Consider the following 20,639-nt stretch of genomic DNA (forward strand, 5'->3'; position numbering starts at 1 on the left):
GGAAGGCAAAACTGGGGGTGGAATTGGGTGGGAGAGATTATGTGTAATGCAATATTATGACAAGGCTGACTGCGTGTGTTTGCAGTCTTGGGGTAAGACTCATTGAATTCAGTGGGAATTTCCTTTGCCTTCAGACTCATATATAAGAGTGTCACCATCATCAATATTTTGTAAGTGTTTTTTAAATCAACTGGCAGGAAAATATTCTCAGGCTTTTAAAGAAGATTTTACAATGATCCCAACTTGAAGAACTTAGGTTGTTTAAGACAGACCATAGCCCAGTGGTAGAGCACATGTTTTGGTTTCAGAAAGTTCCAAGTTCAGTCCCCAGTATTTCCCAGGTAGAACTAGAACTGTGGTTCCGAACCTTGGGTCCTCGGATGTTCTTGGGTTACAATTCCCAGAAATCGTGGCCAGCACAGCTAGTGGCAAAAGATTCTGGGAGTTTCGGTCCAAGAACACCTGGGGACCAAATCACACATCCTCACTTAAAACATGTTAACATGATACATTTTTTCTGGTATTTTGTCTTCCCATCCTAAGTGAACTGTACAGCGGTTTACTTAGGCTTGGAAAGTACCCTACCACTATAGAGCATGTCACTAGTGGTTTGAAACAGTTGGAATGAAACACAACATCTGATAGTGTAGCTTCTAAATACAGCTAATTTGCAACACAGTTCTGCCTTGCAGTTACATAACCTTGTGGTCTAGTCCAACTGACCTGTGTTTGGAGGAATGAAATTTTGTTTTGTTCAAGGAGGTTAAGGCCACGTAAGAAGAGACAGAAGGGTACATAAGTGTGGTCATGCTTTGAGATGGGACAGGATAGAGTGATCTGTGCTCTGAACTTCCTTGCTTTGGGATATAGCCGCTCAGAGTGGTATAGATTTACCAGATGAGCGGGATATAAATCAAATAAATAAGTAAATAAGTAAATAAGTAAATAAGTAAATAAATAAATAAATAAATAAATAAATAAATAAATAAATAAATAAATAAATAAATAAAATAGCTGTTGGCTTTAAACAGAAGGATTTAAACACCCCCTTTCTATGCTGGTTCAGGGATTCTGGGATCTGTGTTTCCAGGCTCAGGATTTTTGGACTTTAGCATTTTCTGTGCTGACTTCAAGTAACTATACATGGTTTGAAGCAGAGACCTGTCTCCTTGAAGCTTTCCTTGGAGATGCCAGGGACTAACTAAGTTCTGCATATATAGCAGGTACTTCACTGCTAAGTAGACATTGATATGCAGCCCCCCACAACTGGCCAGTCCACTTACCGCTTGCTGTGTGTGGCTGTCGTTGTTCACATTGTGCCAGTCATGGAAGTAACCCAGCTGATGCGTCCACGCCTCCCTGTACTGCCAGCAGCTGAGGAGGGAGACTCATCACCCTGCCTTCTCGCTGGAGTGGTCAGCAGTGCAGGGAGGCGGGGAAACGCTGGCCAGGCTTCTTCCACTACAGGCACCACATGAATGATGTTGGTTGTACCGCACGGCGAGCAGTAAGTGGGCCTGCTGGTTCTGGGGGAGTCATCAAATTGGCCCAGGCGCCTGTGGTGCTGGTATTCGTATTTGTTCCCCCCGGGAGATGAATATAAATATCCCATGTCTGCTCCTGAACTCCACTCCCCATTGCTTCATTCTGTAGAGCTTTATTTCAGTTAAGTGTGCAGAGCAAGGTTGCTCCTAGATTTTTATTTCCTTTTAAAATATATATTTAATTAAAAATATGCCAAGGAAATACATTGGGCAAATCAAGCCTGTTCAGAATTATTACCTCTGGAGCTGAGGTTAGATTTAAAATTAAACATAATCATTTCTAGTAAGAAACATCTTTCCAGAAGTCTGGGGGCAGGGAGGAGAAAAGCATACACGAGTAATAAATAGCATGGATGTATGCTGAGAATGGGAGCCAGGTTTGGGGGGGGGGGAAATGCTTGCAGGATTTCCGGTTTCTAGAGCTCTAACCTGGGCAGTCAATTTGTTAATTAAAGCCAGTAGTCAAATTGTGGATGGCCATTGTGACGTTGTGTAATATCTACTGGTTTTCCAGGTAGAGGCAAATATTGCATTTTAAAAATGTTTAAAAGATGTGTTGGCTTCCATAAAAAGCAGCAAGAAGCATAAAGCAGGTGGAAACTCCATATATTGCCAGATTATTAGCCCAGTTTTTTAAAAAAGCTCCAAAACATTTTGTTGCTTGGGAGAGAGGAGGCGCTCATGTCCTTTGTCACCTCAAGCCAAGGTGTGTAGTGCTTAAGAATGGTCAATTTATTTTGACACCCATGGTGACTGAGCACCTGGCTACTTTGACGCCCTTTCATAATGAATAAAATTGGCTGTCTCACACTGTTCATTAGGAGGGCTGACGCTGGGACATAGCGTGACAAGTACAGAGCATCACAGTTCTACAATAAATGACAGAGTAATTTTGAAATGCAGACTAGCTTGTAAGTTTCTGCTATAAGCAACGATGTCATGGCCAAAAAGGTGTGAACCATCTCTTTCCCTGAGTTAGTCACAGAGATTTCTGCATTAGTACAGTTTATTATGAGCAGGAAAGCAGGAAACTGCTGGCTTTATAGAGAAGCTAATAAGCTATAGTTTCAGGTCCAGGATTATGGACAACCCCCAAATAAAAACAAATGCCAGGTGAAATATATTAGCACAGTACACTTTTGTAATAACAGTATAGTGTTTGTTAATCTTGAGGTAGCAATGGGTCCCACCATGTCATTACCCAATTCTGGACTACTAGAGGTGCTGATGCTATTCTTTGTGCCATTATAGATTTGAGGAAGTTACTGATGATCCAGGAAAGGAGGACTCTGCCAGATGGAAAACCTGTTGCAATATGTAGTTTCGTGTTGGGTAATAAGAAATAGGACTGGGAGGATGTTGTAACTGGTAGAAAACTTTCCAAAACAAAACAACATCAGTGCAGTGTAAAGCTGTAAATTTGGCCCTGTTTAGAATGTTTTCTTAAAAGAAATGAGGAAATGATTTTTTCCTCATGGAGAATCTAAAAGTTAACGACATGACTTAAAGCAGTAGTTTGAGCAAACAAAACTTTGTTCAAGCAGACAACCAAAGCGTACCCATAAGATTGAAACTGAAGCAAAGGAAGGAGTAAAAAATGCAAAGAACTATTACAATAATTTGAAAGATTTAGAACACTGCATGGGTACAATGTTTTAAGATAAATTAAATTACTAGAATGGATTACCATGCCTACCATTGCGAAAATGGATTGGTGTGGAAATGGTAATAAATGTGACAGGTGAAGGGCCTAGCTTTCCTTGATTGTCAAACAACAATGACTTTTAAAATCTAATTTACACAGGTAATAATCTTTCTAAACTACCATCGTGTAGTATTATGAGGGTGAGCTACAGCGAGTCTCTGATTTGAGGAGCCCGGTTCTGTTCTGATGTGGCTGCAAAAAGAACAAGTTGCCACCTATGCTTTAATTAGGCTCAGGCAGCTGTGTTAGCAGCCTGTGGGTCATTAAAGCAAATCATGTACTGGAACTGTGATGTGAATGTGGATTGTTTCTACAAGCTATCACAGTTTTGTGGGTTTAGAAAGACAGCACTTTATGATTAAAGTAAATTCAAGAACTCCCAGACTGTTCCTTACAGATACCAGTAAAAGTCTGGTTCTCTGAGACTTATTCTCCAGCTGCTAAATTGGAGATAGGACGCCTCTGACTTTTCAGACACAAGCCAAAATCCTGTGCTGAGTTGCATTAGAGTAGGCCCATTGTGAGTCAACTCCTCCATACATTCCATTGATTCAGATAGGCCTGCTCTAGTTGCAGTGTTGAAGTAAGCCACAACTCGAGTAGGTCCATTTGAACCAAGGATCTTACAGAGGAGTGGCTCACCACATCCTCAGTGATTCAGTGGGCCTACTCTAGTACAAATAAGCAACAGGATTTCAGCCAGTGGAGAACTAGTATGCCTATAATCAGTGATCATGAGCCAGACTGACTGGTGCTGATGAGAACTGGAATCTGCTCCAGCAACATCTGCTAGTTCCTCAGTATGGCTTGCATTGTATCCACGCCAGTGCTTAAAAGTGCTTAGGAGCAGATAGAAACAGAAATACAGTTTGTGTTGGCTGTGTATAGTATATGCATAGATACATTTTAATTGGCCCATTATTTTCTGAAACAAACATGGAAATGGAAGTCTAGTCATTTCCTGATTGCCTTGTATTTTGCCATTTAATTCTGAGATTTTTTTTGTAGCTGAATCCAGGAAGTGAACTGTGAATTGGCTTCTTTGATAGGGTGTGTTCCTGGATGTATCTAAATTGTTTTTGTACTGTAAATAGATAAAAGAAAAGGAAAGAATGAGCAAGTTTTTAGTCAAAATCCTATCTTACTTGCTAATAGTGCGTGTGGCTACATCATCTTTTTTCTTGGGTAGATAAAATGTTTCTCTGCTGTGCAGATACACAAGATAATTTGCAACAAAATAAAAATTAAATAGCAAAAAACTGCTTCCATGTTTTGGGAAGAAGTGTCTAAGTTTGGGGCTAATGAAAGTTCATGATAAAATGAATGCATCAAGCTTAAGCAGCACATTGATTAGAGATGGGATATTCATATTCAATTCCCAGGGGAGACAAATACAGATATTGCCAACCCATGCTGGGTTTAGATAATGCTGTGCCAAAGAAGCTGAGTATTTCCCCCTGAGCAGCTACTGTGTTTATGTGGAAAGGATTTGGTGTTGTTTTAAATGGAGACCAGGCATTACTAATACTTTAACTTGTATTTTCAGACTGACATGAGTCCAGACCGTGCTTGTACATCTTGAATCAATATATGGTTGATCTAGTGCATATAAAGTGCTTCCCACATTTAGTGGCTAGTGCTTTGGAGATGCTACATCACGTCCCTATTGGGAATATAGAAAAATGCAAGCATGTTGCATTTTAAAATCATAACAGTTGGGGGGAAAATAACAATGAAGATTTATTGGAGATGCAGACTTCTGTTTCTCTCCTTAATGTCAGTCTTCCCCTACCTAGCATATTTTAGGGAAATCAGTTTTCACTGAATAATATAAAATTTCTACTTCGTGCCCTTATTTGGAAATTTCCACTCAACATGTCTTGATAATACCCATAAGACATTAGCCTGTGTTCCTAAAATGTGGGAGCATGTCTTATTCCATTTAAAGGAGAGAAAGCAAGCACATGAATATTGTAACAACTGTGTCTTAGTTTCAGTGCAGTGAAATCATTGGGATTCTGCACAGCTGATCTTTTGAAGCTACTTTCTAATGGTTGGGCCTGGACCCTTGAATAACTAGGGCACTGCGGATACATATTGTTCTAGTAGAACTCCTGCTCAACTCTCCTCCCACTGCTTGTTGCTGCCTCCTGGCACCTAGCATTTGAGGAGACCACCTCATCCTGCCTGTAGGACTGGCCTTAGGAAGGAGACCTCCCCAACTTCTCAACTGAGGTACACAGCAGGAATGCAACAACATAGGTGTCAAATAGATGGAAAGCATTTTCTCTGTATGTGGCCCCTTTCCCCGCCTGTACAGCTGTTTTCAAAGATTGGTGGGAAAGATTCCTGCCTGAAATGACTTGCTGCCTAAACCCGTTTCCCCCAGCCTAATGCCTTCTAGGTAACTCACATCACAGTGCCCGTTGTCTCCAGAGGTTGGCTAGCTTATCTGGAGCTGATGTGAATAGGAACCCTAAAACCTGAGGGGGGGTGTCCCTGGGTTGCATAAGGTCATCAATCCCTGTCTGCTGACAAATCATACTCCTGGGCCTTTCCTCTGAAAAGCCATGGCTAGCTTTGTGGGGTAGAACACTGGAACAAGGAGCATATGTTTGTGATCTACTGCTATCCTATTTTGAAACCGAGTTTGTCTTCTAATCACTGTTTGTCGCTCTTCTTTCTTGGCCAGGTATCATGTCTTTGTGGTTCGGCGCCCTGTCTTTTGTGTGGCTGCTGCCCGTCTACAAAGAACTCCACCATCACGCGCCTGAGTTTCACCTTATTCCTCTTCTTGGGTACTTTGGTATCTATTATCATGATCATTCCAGGAGTGGAGGCAGAACTCCACAAGGTGAGCAGCAGGTGGCCTATGACCCACCTTCCCCAGGCATTGAGGCCCTGTGTTGGCTTTACTGGTTGGGGGTGGGCAAGGGTGCACCTCTGGTATTGCATGGACAGTCAGTACAGTGTTGTGCAAGCTGTTATTGATAGGAGGAGGAAGGAGCCCAAACAAAACACTGTAACTTTTTAATTGATTCTTGATTTGCCTCCCCCCCCCCCCCCCGGTTTGACAGGCTTCTAGTATAGTATAGGTTTGCTGTGTGACAGATTTGGAGATGTTTGGACAGCTACTTTTACAGTAGTAATTGTTGTTCTAATGAAAGAGGAAATTATTGTTCCTTATTCATAGTGAACTAATTTTTCTATTATTTTTTTTGCAGCACAGAGACAGTTGCTTCCACCTATAAGCTTTGCTCTATTTGAGGTTGATCTGCCATATTGTTTAGAAGATGCATGATCTTAAAAATACTTATTTTTCATAGGAAATTTTTCATGCACTGTGGCTGCACATGTTTATTGCAGTATTCCTTAGCAGCCAGTCCCTGAGAAAAATGAGTTTTATGAAGTTGAATAAGGCTTATTTTGGGCAAGACGGTAGATCAGGACTGCAAATGTATCACGTTAATAAATGTCACTGAACACAGAGGAAGTGAGAAGCCATAGAAGCGGGTGGGAGGAGATGCCACAGAGGAGGGGAAGAGAAAGTGATAGGAGAGAGAGAGAGAGAGAGAATGAATAGGGTGGGGGAGAGACAGGAGCCCTGAAGACAAAGAGAGGCCATAGAGAGGAAGGAAAGATGGACAGGGAATGTGTGTGTGAGGGAAAACCAATAAAGAAAGAGGGAGAAAAGCCACAGAGAAGGGATGATTCACAAAAATATAGAGACTGGAGACAGACACACATACTGTATACATACTGGCTGGAATCCTGTTGCTTCATCTAGTAAGTTGCACTAGAGCAGGCCCATTGAATCAGTGGGGATTGAATAAGTCAACTTCTTCCTCGATTCAGATGAGCCTAATTGAGTTGCAGCTTGTTTGAGCATAGCAAGTTGTAACTGGAGTAGGCTTTTTAAAGTCATTTGAACTCGTGGAGGGGTTGACTTACCAAATCTCAGTGGTTTGCTCTAGCGTGGTTTACTACACTAAGCCACTGGATTTCAGCATTGAGAGAGGGGGAGATTTTTTAAAAAATAATTTCAAGTAGGGTATAATCATGATAAACTCATTGCTGAGATTAAGTTGGTCTGTGCAACGTCACTGTTGGATTATTCAATTCCATGGCAAAGTGAGCTTAAACTGGGTTCAGATCACCAGTCATCCACGAAGACAACTAGCTGACCACAGGCTGGAAATAAGCTCTCGACTGAGTTTGCTTCTTGGAGCTTTTGTGAGGGAACAAAGAATGCCGCTTAGGCCACTTGGAGTTCATTTGAAGGAAAAGGTAGATGTAAAATACAAGGAATATGTAAGCTAAGGCAATTTTCATTTCTGTCTTTTTTTTTTACCAGCTACCTGGGTTCTGTGATGGCAGCAGCACTGTTCTAGGCGTTGCAGGCAAAGTTAACTGCCAGTCGTTCTTGGGTCACAAATCCGTCTATCGCATGTGCTTTGCGACAGCTGCTTTCTTCTTCCTGTTTGGCTTGCTGATGATTTGCGTGAGGAACAGCAAGGATCCTAGAGCTGCGATACAGAATGGGTGAGCCTATTGTTAGTGCTGACCACCCTTTCTAGGGTGGCTTTGTATTTCACTGTATTCCACCAAAGAGTCAGACTGGGCTAGGAGGTTGGTGATCAGGCTTGCAGTTGGCATTCATAGGGAATAAATCGAACATTGTGAGTCTTGTATTTGAAGAACCAAGTACAGTGGTACCTCGCTTTACAATTGCCCCGTTTAACGACAAAACTGCATTACGATGAACTTTTTGCGATCGCAAAACGATGTTTTCTATGGGGGAATTTTGCTTTGTGATGATCAGTTCCCTGCTTCGGGAACCGATTCTTCACAAAACGATGATTTTCCAGCAGATCATTGGCAGTTTCAAAATGCCAACCGGGTGGCTATGGAGGATCTTCGCTGGACGGTGACTTTACAGCCCTTTGGAATGCATTAAATGGTTTTTTTCTTTTCACATTACGACATTTTCATTCTACAGCGATTTCGCTGGAACGAATTAACGTCGTAATGCGAGGCACCACTGTACAGGTTGCACTACCAAGTCTTCTCTCTCTCTCTCTCTCTCTCTCTCTCTCTCTCTCTCTCTCTCTCTCTCTCTCTCTCTCTCTCTCTCTCTCTCTGTGTATTGATTTCTATGTTTTTTACCAGCTACCTGGGTAAAACCCATTTCTAGGCATTGAGGGCAAAGTCAATTGCCTGGTTTTTGTGTGTCTTGTTTTACATGGTAAGTAGAACCACTTCTGGTTACTGTGTCTATTTCTAAATTTGTATGTATTACTAGGTTAAGTATCTTGAAAACTTTAACAGCTTATTTTCTTGTCTCTCAAAATATATTTCCAGGGTCATATCTTTTACTTTTCAGTATAAGAATTTTAATGGGAGATTTTTATCCTGTTCAGGTTGCAAGTCACCTTCAGTGGCTCCAGTTAAAAAGCCAGATAGAAATTTAATAATACAATATAAACTTTTCACCTTTGAGCCAGGTCTCACTTGCACAAGAGAATTGGATCAATTCAAGTGTGTATTGTCAGTTTGGTTTTTTGTTTTTTTTTTAAGCACAGGAGAATAAATTGACTCTACTCTTCCCTGTGGGCATTAAACTAATGTTTATTCTGTACCCTGTTTTGGTACATTAGAGCTCATGGTTGTGTACAGTACTTCCAGGTTTGCAGGTGGCTTCCGTCCAGAATCAGGTCCAGTTTTTGAAGTGCAAATCTTTACAGCAGAGCTTCCTGTATCTCACAGGGGCCCCACCAGATGCCTCCGGGAGTACACGAAACAACTGGATACCTGTCTCTGGATACCCCTCCCCTGCATCTGGCAGGGGAGGGTGTGCTGGTGGACAGCTTGATGAAAGTGTGCGGTGGCAGTGAAGAAGGCCAATTCCATGCTAGGTATTATGAAAAAAAGGGATTGAAAATAAAACAGCCAACGTTATAATGGCATTATACAAAATGCTGGTAAGACTGCACCTTGAGTATTGCCTACAGTTCTGGTCACTGCATCTCAAAAAAAACATTGTGTAACTGGAAAAGATGCAGAAGAGAGTGACTAAAATGATGACTGGGCAGGGGCACCTCCCTCATGAGGAAAGGCTACAGCGTTTGGGGATCTTTAGTCTACAGAAAAGACACCCGTGGGGGGCGGGGATATAACTGAGACATATAAAATTATGCAGGGGATGGATAAAGTGGATAGAGGGAAGCTCTTTTCCTTCTCACGCAATACCAGAACCAGGGGACATCCACTCCAGCTGAGTGTTGGGAGAGTGAAAACAGACCAAATAAAATATTTCTTGACCCGGTGTGTTGTTAGTCTGTGGAACTCCTTGCCACAGGATGTGGTGATGATGACTGGGCTTAAAAGGGGATTGGACAGATTCCTGGAGGAAAAGTCCATCACAGGTGACAAGCCATGATGGGGATGTAAAATCTCCAGGCTTCAAAGGAAAGTACCTCCAAATGGCAGATGCAGGGGAGGGGGATCAGGAGACAGGGATCTAGTGGTCTCGTGGGCTCCTAGAGGCCTCTGGTGGGGCCACTGTGAGATACAGGAAGCTGGACTAGATGGGCCCTTGGCCTGATCCACCAGGGCTCTTCTTATGTTCTTATGACAGTTATTCCACCATTCTTGCCTACCCCTATAAACAATTCTAACCTATCTTAAAAAAAATAAAAAATTGGTAAGAATACAGTTGATCACTATGAACTAATGATCTCATGAATTTTGAAGAAAGAATGTTGGAGCTATGAAAGCTTAGGTAAAAATATAGCAGTAATTGTAATTTTTGATTACCTGGACCAAGATTATTCAGTAGGAAACCTGCTTCTGAGATTGACTCTATGTGTACAGTCAGTTGAATGTATATGTTACGTGTGCACAAAGAGGAGAGAGTGCCTGTATTTTCTTTCTAATGGCTGTTTCAGATGGATCTAAGGGGCAGGCATGTATTTCATCATAGTGAATTCTCTGAATATATATGACTTGCACAATTACAGCCACATAGCTCTTTCCTCTAAGCTGGGCTTTTGACATGCCATTCACTGAGGTTTGTGAGGAGCCTAGAGGCCATTGTTTTCAGTATGGACTCTTCCCACATTTTCCTGTTCTTTCTTCCTTATTATTATTTTTTTACTGAAGAAGATTCCTTAAGGGGAAAAAAGAAAAGTTCTGCAGTGTCCTTTCATTGTACAAAGCAGCAGTCCTCAATCTAGAAGCACCCTTAGTGGTGAAGCACTGCTTATGAGGCTCTTCTCTGTGAGTCTAAAATGCCCTTTCTCTTTTCCATCAACTCCAGGTTTTGGTTCTTCAAGCTCCTGATATTCATTGGGATTACAGTGGGGGCCTTCTATATTCCTGATGGACCATTCACATCTGGTAAACAAAGCTTTGCATTTGTGTGTAATAAATGCAGTTGGGTTGGGATGTAACGTTGTGCCTGTCTATATGCCTTTGTTTTGAAGCCAAGGGTACCCCCCCTCCGATGTCTACTGGTCAGTGTAGTCACTGATGAGGGATGCTGGGATTTGCAGTCCAACAACATCTAGAGAATCATCCTTTGCTTACTCCTGATATTGTGGGCAAGGTAGAGAACATAGACTTTTCCTTCAGGTACAGTAAAGCACTCATTCCACATTCTAGCAAGGTTATCCTCAAAATCCTACAAGGTAGGCTTCAACAGTATGTGGACCGAGAACTCCCAGAAGCACAAGCTGGATTTCGAAGGGGCAGAGGAGCTCAAGACCAAATTGCTAACGTGCGCTGGATTATGGAGAAAGCCAGAGAGTTCCAGAAAAACATCTACTTCTGCTTCATTGACTACACACAAGCCTTTGACTGTGTGGACCACAGCAAACTATGGCAAATCCTTAAAGAAATGAGAAATCTGTACGTAGGACAGGAAGCAACAGTTAAAACTGGATATGGAACAAATGATTGGTTCAAAATTGGGAAAGGAGTACGACAAGCCTGCATATTGTCTCCCTGCTTATTTAACTTATATGCAGAATACATCATGTGAAAGGCTGGACTGGAGGAATCCCAAACCAGAATTAAGATTGCTGGAAGAAATATCAACAACCTCAGATATGCAGATGATACCACTCTGATGGCAGAAAGTGAGGAGGAATTAAAGAACCTCTTAAAGAGGGTGAAAGAGGAACACAAAAAATGGTCTGAAGCTCAACATCAAAAAAACTAAGATCATGGCCACTGGTCCAATCACCTCCTGGCAGATAGAAGGGGAAGATTTGGAGGCGGTGACAGATTTTACTTTCTTGGGCTCCATGATCACTGCAGATGGTGACAGCAGCCACAAAATTAAAAGACGCCTGCTTCTTGGGAAGAAAGTGACAGCATCTTAAAAAGCAGAGACATCACCTTGCCGACAAAGGTCTGCATAGTCAAAGCTATGGTTTTTCCAGTAGCGATGTATGGAAGTGAGAGCTGGACCATAAAGAAGGCAGACTGCTGAAGAATTGATGCTTTTGAATTGTGGTGCTGGTGGAGACTCTTGAGAGTCCCCTGGACTGCAAGGAGAAAAAAAAACTATCTGTTTTGAAGGAAATCAGCCCTGAGTGCTCACTGGAAGGACAAATCCTGAAGCTGAGGCTCCAGTACTTTGGCCATCTCATGAGAAGAGAAGACTCCCTGGAAAAGACGCTGATGTTGGGAAAGTGTGAAGGCAAGAGGAGAAGGGGACGACAAAGGATGAGATGGTTGGACAGTGTCGTCGAAGCAACCAACATGAATTTGACCAAACTCCGGGAGGCAGTGGAAGATAGGAGGGCCTGGCGTGCTCTGGTCAGTGGGGTCACGAAGAGTCAGACACGACTTAATGACTAAACAACAACAACAAAGTAAAGCACTCCCTCCAGTCCTCTGTTCATTTTAAGCCTTTAGCTACAGTCTTGTCTTATTACCATGCTAAGTATCCTGCCTCACTAGGACAGCACTGATGAGTCCAAGTTGAGGTGAATCAGAACTTTCAATCAAGGAGGACGACAAGATTAAATGTTGTTTCAGCAGCTTTATATCTGGTTGCTCCATGCTCTTCTGACCTGTCATGAGGGCCTTGATCCATAGTATTTGAAAAAGGAGCCATCTTTCTCAGGAGTAGAGGGCAGAAGTGTTAAGAGATAATACTTCCACTTCTAGCTGTAGGTTTCCATAGAGATGATTTCCTTCTGGAGGTGAACTGGGTAGTTCTTATGCAAAGGAATGAAACTTGTCATGGTATAAGAGTTCCTTCATATCTCTACAAGTGGTGTATCTTTTCAAGTCTCTAAAGGATGTTAAGTCCTCACTGACTTGCCTGGGACCTTGTCAGTGCTGGGGCCACTAATAGGGATGTTCTGCTTTTTTTTTATGTCACCTAACAGTTTGAGAATAAGAAGTGGAGTGGGACACAACAGTCCTACCAAAAGAAAAAGAAAAAAAATTCCAAGTATATGAGCCAGTGTATTCTTAAAATTGTCCTTGATAATGATAATATCAAGATGCTGCTTTGTGCAGTGCCTCAAATTATACATTGTACTAGTATGTCCTGTCACTCTTTCCTTGTGATTAGTGAAAAGCAAGGTTGGTCCTGCTCCCTTTTTGAGTTTGGCTTGAACTCTCCTGTCAGCTGAAGAGTGAGGTAAGCTGAGGCGGTTTATTCAGGGATGTGGAGACTTAAGACTTGCTCTACCAGTTCAGACCGGTCCTTTGCTCCTTCTCTCGTAGACACCTACTTTTGAGTAAAATTTTTACTATGTTGTTGTTTTTTCATTTCAGACTTGTATGTATGCGTGCATTTCTGGCTTTGTGGATCAGCTATGTGAATTTACATGCTGGTTTAGTTAGACACAGAAGCACATATGGGTGAAGAGCCCGACCATCTAGTGTACGAAACTAGTGTGGAAACGGACCTTTGTTCATGCTGGCTCATGTTGGTCACTGCTTCTTTTCGGGATGCCCACCTGACAGTGGCTATTAGACTGAGAGTAAAATATCCACATTGGTTATACTAACAGTGAATGGTGGTCACCAAGTGAATAAGTGAAGATGATCATGTGGAGAGGCATTGGTTGGTTACAAATGTGTTTGGGTTCACTTGGGACTTCTGGCTTTGCCAGCTGAGCTTAGAGGTACTAATAGGAGGACAGTCAAGGCCATTGTAAGCTCTTTTGCTGCCTAAGGTGACGGACAGGCTGAAGCCACTGTTTCCATTCTGGATACAAAAGCAAACCATCAGTTTGTCTAGCAGTTGAATCTTGAGAGCAACACTGCCCATGGAACAATACTCTGCATCACAACACACCCAGCTTAGGAAGGAGACAAGGATGTTTACATGGCCTGCACAGCTACAGTAGGAAACAAATGCCCTAGGCCTATAGGACCTGCTTTGCGTGCAAAAAGTCTCAGTTTCAACCCTGCCTTCTCCTAGGGCTAGACTGTGTCTTGCCTGAATGCTTGGGGAGCTGGCAGCCAGAGTAGATCACACTGAACTCAAAAGACAAACCTCTATGTTCCTGTTGATTTTCCTCCCATAACACCTCACTGTGGTTGGTTCCCCAACATCTGTTGCCTGAGGCAGCTGCCTCACTTTGTCTAATGATAGAACTGGGGATTTCTACCTGTTGAGGATTGAATTTTTTTTTTATGGTACGTTGTGCAGAACGCCTTGGTGGGCGGGGTTTGAATTAGATTCTTAAGGAGATGATTCATAGCTCTAGTCACTTCACTGTGCTGGATCAAATCACTCAATAGCCCAGGAGGAAGTAGTGGAGTGATTAGAGTTCTGGACTGGATCCAGGTCCTCACTGGCCAGTGAAACTCACTTGGTCATGTTCTCTTTCCAGGCCTCCTTCCCGTGCTCATTGTGGGAATAAAATGGAGAGTAATAGAACTGTGTACACTCCGCTGAGATCATTGGAAGGGAGGTGGGCTACAGATAAAACATGTACTAAAAACACCTCTAAATGAGGGCTTTATAAAAGATCCTACCATACACAGAAGAGGTAATTTTATTTCATGTCATTGATTGTGGTTGATGTCTTGTGGAACCTTTCAAGCTTCCCCTTTTTCTTCCCCTGTCAATTAGTTTGGTTCTACTTCGGTGTGGTTGGCTCCTTCCTGTTCATCCTCATCCAGCTCATCCTCTTGATCGACTTTGCCCACTCCTGGAATCAAATCTGGCTACGCAATGCAGATGAAGGCAATACCAAGTGCTGGTATGCAGGTCTGTATAGAAAAAAACAGTGACGAAAGGTTGTTGCCTTCTTGTTGCTTTCATGCAGGTGCCAGAAAAAAAAATCAGTCACTCCAGTTCTCCCAGGAATCAAAGAACTATAAATGTTGGCATTTGTAACTATGTACAGTAACTGAAAACGGCCGCCTAGAGTGGTCGTATAGAACAAATGGGCGGGATACAAGTCAATAAATACATGTTTTGATTTTCTTTATTATCTATTTGAATTAATTAGTTTTTTAAATTTTTAATTAGTTTGACTTATTTATATAGCCACATTGTTAGCCACTTCTGTGTGTATATACATATTTATCATTTTGTTTGCCAGCCCCAAAACATTAAGGTGTGTGATATAAATTTTTGAGAGGGATAAATTTTAAACTGAGACATCGTAAAGCAAAGAAAGAATGCATTCTTGAAGGCTTTCATGGCCAGGATCCAATGGTTGTTGTGGGTTTTTCGGGCTGTTTGGCCGTGTTCTTAAGATTTTCCTTCCTAACGTTTCGCCGGTCTCTGTGGCCAGCATCTTCAGAGGAAAGGAGTCAGAACTCGGTCTCTGCTCTGCTGCAGTTTGTGAGATAGTTGAGTATTTATTGCTGCAGGATCAGCTTTATGTCCTGTTCAGGAGATTGGGTGATTATGGTGATCAGTGTTCTTTTGTTGTTGTTGTTGTGGGTGTATTGTTGTGATAAAGGGGAGAGATGTTATGTTATGTGCTGTGAAGTCAGACCTGACATATATTGACCCTAATAGGGTTTTCAAGATACAGTAAGCGAGATGTTTAAGGAGTAGTTGTACAAGTTCCACTCCCCACCAATGAGTTTCCATGGCAGAGCTGAGGATTTGAACCAGGTCTCCCTGAGTGTTACTGTATCCACTACACACCACACTGAGTACCTGATGTGCACCTACACTTCCAAATTTATTGTGATACCAATGAGTGTATGAAACAAGTACAGCTTTTCCTCCTCCTTGTCATATAGCAGTCCATCCATTTTGTCATCCTTTCCTTCCAACCCCACTTTTTCTGAAAGTAATTTTCCCAGGCTCTGCCATTGTATATGGTATTGAGCACCTGTGAGTAGGGGGACCCTTGAGTATCTGGATTCTTTTTTTTTGCTGCCTTGCTATGTGTTGACATCCTCCTCTCTCTCTTCTGCAGCTCTCCTTATCTTCACCCTCTTTTTCTATGCTGTCTCCATCGCTGCTGTGGTGCTCCTCTATGTGTATTACACAAAACCAGATGGCTGTACTGAAAACAAGGTTCTCATCAGCCTGAACCTCATCTTCTGTGTCGTTGTGTCAGTGGTGTCCGTCCTGCCAAAAGTCCAGGTAAGATGCTGCCTTGGGGGGGGTGTCTTTTCTAGTCCTTGGAGAGAAAGAATTATATTTTGTTATTAGAATTGGGATAGAACAAGGGGTCCCTGATGTTGCTGGACTGCAACACCTATTGATTTATTTCTTCTTATTTTTTCCATCTTGAATAATTTGATTATTGATGTTTATAATGTTGTTATCTTTTATAATGTTTTATTATACATGTTGGAAGCCACCCAGAGTAATCAATTGACTAAATGGGCAGGGCATAAATGCAATACATGTAATAAATGTAATAAATGTAATAAATGCAATAAATAGATAGATAGATAGATAGATAGATAGATAGATAGATAGATAGATAGATAGATAGATAGATAGATAGATAGATAGATAGATAGATAGATAGATAGATAGATAGATAGATAGATAGATAGATAGATAGATAGATAGATAGATAGATAGATAGAGAAAGCGATTCCCACGGTGGCTAATTGGGATAGTTGATGGGAGTTGTAGTGCAGCAACATCTGGATAACTGCATGTTCCTTCATCACTGATAAGGAAAGATGCTGTTGAAGTCATGGGCAGATGTCTAGGTAACAAGGCTACTTAAGCCAGCTGTGCTGGCACTTTGTTCCTTTTGGATGCTTGAATCATGCTTTTCTGAGTTTATGAGTAGGGTTTTTTGTTTGTTTTTTTGGAAACTTAGCTTCTGGAGGAGGCACAGAGCCTGGCCAAAGAGGAGATTTAGCTGACTGGTTTGGCAGTGATGTTTGAATGACAGCAATGCATTATGAACAATATGCTGATTAAGCAATGATCAAGATAAATGCAAATGGAAAGCTGTGGAGATTTCTTTTTTCAGGTTCCTGCTAATCTCCCACTCATTTCTTTCTTTATTTTTCCCTTTCCCTTTTTTTCCTTTTTCCTTTTGCCTCTAGCTGCATTGTGCAACAATTATACTGGGCACAATGTTTAAATATATATTTCCATTTGTCACACACTTTTTTTAAAAAAATGCTTCAAATAGTATTGCCTTTTGCACCAAAAGAGTTAGGGGCTCACTTACTCTTCCATGTGAACTAGCCCAGACTCTGAGATTTGGGGGAAGGCCCTTCTCCTCAGTATCTTCAGAGATGCATCTGCTAAGTGTGCAAAAGAGGGCTTTCTCAGTCACCATTCCTAGGCTCCGGACCACCCTCAAGGAAGACTCGATTGTCTGCTACTCTCTTGTCCTTATGCTGGCGGGCAAATATTGCTGTTACGACCTCCGTTATAGTTATTCAGATAGACTTTTTGCAACTGAACAGTTGCTGAAGTAAGGACTTGTTACTGGCTAGCTCCTCAATTTTTTCTTTAGTGATATATTTTTAAAATTGTGTCCTGAATGGTTAAATTTTGCCTTGATTTCAATTCTGTTTTTATGTATGATTTTATTTTTATGCAGTATTACCATGAGCTGTTACGAGTATCAGTTTTGAAGAAAGGCAGTATATAAATCCTATAAATAAATAATACAAATCCATCCTTTCTATAAGACATACCGGCTTCAAAGGAGGGAAGAATTATATTAATTCTCCATGTCTGCCTGATCTCTTTAGTTCTCAGTCCTTAGTCCCAATTGGTGCACTCTGTATCAGAGTAGAAGTGTACAGATTTCTGTTTCTGGATGACAAATCGTAAAAATTCCCTAGGGAGTATTCCTGCTTGGAGAATTCTGGGAGTTGTAGTTCAAAAACACAAATCTGCACAGCTTGAATTCAGGCCATGCCCTGCAAAAAACAACAATCATCATACATCACTTCTGGTTTGATCCCTGATTTGCACAGAAGCTGCTTCTGTATTTTTATGATATTTACCTCCTCACTTTTGCATCCACAGAATGCTCAGCCTCACTCAGGTTTGCTGCAAGCCTCCATCATTACGCTCTACACCATGTATGTCACTTGGTCATCCTTGGCAAACGTACCAGGTAAGGAGAATCAACTTGTTCTTTATATAGCGTATCTCTACTTTTTGAAGCAAAGCCCTTTCAACAATATTTGTGGAGCATTCTTCCAGTATTTAGCATTCTCCCAAGATATTTCATTGCCTGATGGAAAGGCAGCATGGTACCCCCCGCCCTGTCCCAAAGAGATAACTTGACTGTCTTGAGACACAGTTTGTGACACAGCTTATTCCACCACAGACGAGGGCAAACAGGCTAATTTTAGGGAAAGGAAGCAGGCCAAGTGACTAGAGATGGGATATTCGTATGTTTCCCTTGGGATATGAATACGGCTATTGGCACCACAGGTGCCTATGGAAACCAGACCCTGTCCCTTAGAACTGGCTGGCTCACTTACCGCTCAGCAGCTGAGTGGGGAAACTCATCATCCTGCCTCCTCGCCAGAGTGGTTGGCTATGCAGGAATGTGGTGAAGTGCTGGCCAGGTTACTTCAGCAATTGGCATGATGTGAATGGTGACTGCTGTGTGTACCATGTGGTGAGCAGTAAGTGGACCTGCTGATTCTTGGGGAGGGTCTGGTTCTCCCAGGCACCTGTACCCCAGGGATACGAATACAAATATCCCATTTCTACATGTGACAGACAGCGCCTCAGCTCTGCCCTCTACGACCCTGTTGGTGCCCCATGAATCTTCTACCTGAGGAGGCACTCACTCCAGTCCTGGCAATAAGCGTTGCCCTATTATCATATGGAATGCATACATACAGAGCAATGCAGAAGACTCGGTGATTACTGAAAAAGATAGAAACAACCAATCTCATGCTTCTGAGTCTTAAAAAGTCTTAAAAGTCATGAAACACACGCACGCACGCACGCACGCACGCACGCACGTGCACACACACACACACACACACACACACACACATGGTGAGCTGGCTTTTCATTTGACCTCAGAAGGTTGGAAGGCTAAGTGAACCTTAAACCAGCTACCTGGGATTGAACCCTGGCAGTTGTTTGACTGCAGTACAGCAGTTTTAACCACTGCAAGAATCATTTTTGTAATTGCGAGTTATCTTTTTGAGACTAAGATACCATTTTCTCAAAAATGAGGGGAAAAGGATTTCTCATTCTTGCATGCAGGTGCAAGATAGGTGAGCATTTACATCTGTAGGAGAGACTGTCCATCGAACTGAAGAACTTTTGCCCCAAAAGGAGAGGTGTTACTTTTTAAGGGAAAGAGAATATCTGGCTGCATTGCCCATCCCTTCTGTTCAGATTGGGCTTCCATCCACACACACACCCATGTGAACTGAGCAGCATCCAGGCCCATAAGGATTTGTGTCAAGTTCTAGATTGTGGTGCAGTTGTTGGTTATTTAAAACCTTGAATCTTCTGTCTTGTTTTCTGCAGACAAATACTGCAACCCAACGCTTCTGATACGAACAGAGAGCAATAGCACATCTGTCACAGCTGCGGGTGGACAGCCGACGCAGTGGTGGGATGCCCCAAGTATTGTGGGATTAGTGATATTCATCCTGTGTACCTTTTTCATAAGGTAAGAATCTGCAGTCATTTGCCAATGAACAACTGATGGAGGTCAAACTTCAAAATGGTAAATTCCTCCCAAAATAATTAATGCCCTAGGCAGCATATTTTGGATTAAGGAAGATGGCCTCCACTGTGATAATAATGTCTTTCTTGGTATAACTGCAAACATTTAAATTGCAAACATGCAGTAGTCGTTTGTTAGTAGTTTTTTTGGGTGATGATAAAATAATCAATTTGCATTTCAAAAGCAGTGTTACTAGTTGGATCAAAGTTTTTTTGGTGGAAAACATAATGCTTTCCAGTTACTTTCAGAATTTGCCTTTAACTGCTGTTTTAAGGCACATATTAGTCCCAGGCTCTAAGCCAGGAACACATGTAAAGAAGGGATAGGTGAGACATGTGGCCTTCTGGAGATGCTCGACTCCAGTTCCTATCGGCCCCAATCAGCTTGGCCATACTGAACTCTGAATACATCGAAATTATCTCTCTTCTGGTTTCCAGTCTCCCTCTGGTGGCAATGAGAAGTAAAAAAAAAACAATTATAGCAAACAAAGATTACTATAAAGAAGCTGGAAGAGTCCAGTGGCCTCTTTGTTGACATCTCTTAAAAGTGGAATGCTGAAATCCTCTGCAGGCATTTCTTATTTGTTGGCTTACTGTTGCAACAGTCATAACCCGTGGTGGTTGCACTTCTTTGGGAATCGTAGACAGCTGGTGTTCTTGCTTGCTTTGCTTTCAGCATCCGCTCTTCTGACCACGCCCAAGTGAACAAGATGATGCTGACGGAGGAGAGCCCAGCTATGCTGGGAGGGAGCAGCCCCAGCTCTGACAGTGAGGGTCACAGAGCTTATGACAACGAAGAAGATGGAGTGTCTTACAACTACACCTTCTTCCATTTCTGCCTCCTTTTGGCTTCCCTCTACATCATGATGACGCTGACCAACTGGTACAGGTGCGTCGGAGCTGGTGCTGCCAGACATTTCATGCTGCGGTAATGTACACTCTGGATAGGCGGCGTGAAAGCCAGAGTGTTAGAATGGGGTTTTGGTGATCCAGGTTTTTATCCCCATTGACTCATGGAAGTCCCTAGCTAAAATCCTTTTGCTTAGCACAGTACATTGCACTAGAGCAGTGATTCTTAACCTTTTTGAAAGAAACGCCCCCTTGAGCCATTGAGGAAGTTATCATCACCCCCCTCCCTGAGGTGATGATATCTTACCTACCTACCTACCTACCTACCTACCTACCTACCTACCTACCTACCTACCTACCTACCTACCTACCTACCTACCTACCTACCTACCTACCTACCTACCTAGTCTCC

The 20,639-nt window shown here is 42.2% G+C and overlaps 1 protein-coding gene across 2 annotated transcripts in view; it reads left to right on the forward strand.

Moving 5' to 3' along the window:
- The window catches only part of SERINC2 (serine incorporator 2), a 46,760-nt gene that overhangs the window by 2,852 nt on the left and 23,269 nt on the right, over positions 1-20,639 (forward strand). For both annotated transcript variants that reach the window (XM_072979459.2, XM_072979458.2), the window contains exons 2-9: positions 5,942-6,103; positions 7,604-7,791; positions 10,568-10,647; positions 14,354-14,491; positions 15,663-15,832; positions 17,702-17,792; positions 19,178-19,322; positions 20,055-20,267. In XM_072979459.2, coding sequence (XP_072835560.2) covers positions 6,068-6,103; positions 7,604-7,791; positions 10,568-10,647; positions 14,354-14,491; positions 15,663-15,832; positions 17,702-17,792; positions 19,178-19,322; positions 20,055-20,267 — 1,061 coding nt within the window. In that variant the 5' untranslated portion in view covers positions 5,942-6,067. The remainder of the gene's footprint in view (positions 1-5,941; positions 6,104-7,603; positions 7,792-10,567; positions 10,648-14,353; positions 14,492-15,662; positions 15,833-17,701; positions 17,793-19,177; positions 19,323-20,054; positions 20,268-20,639) is intronic.

This window comes from Pogona vitticeps, chromosome 9 (assembly GCF_051106095.1).
Source record: "Pogona vitticeps strain Pit_001003342236 chromosome 9, PviZW2.1, whole genome shotgun sequence".
NCBI classification, from domain to species: Eukaryota; Metazoa; Chordata; class Lepidosauria; order Squamata; family Agamidae; genus Pogona; species Pogona vitticeps.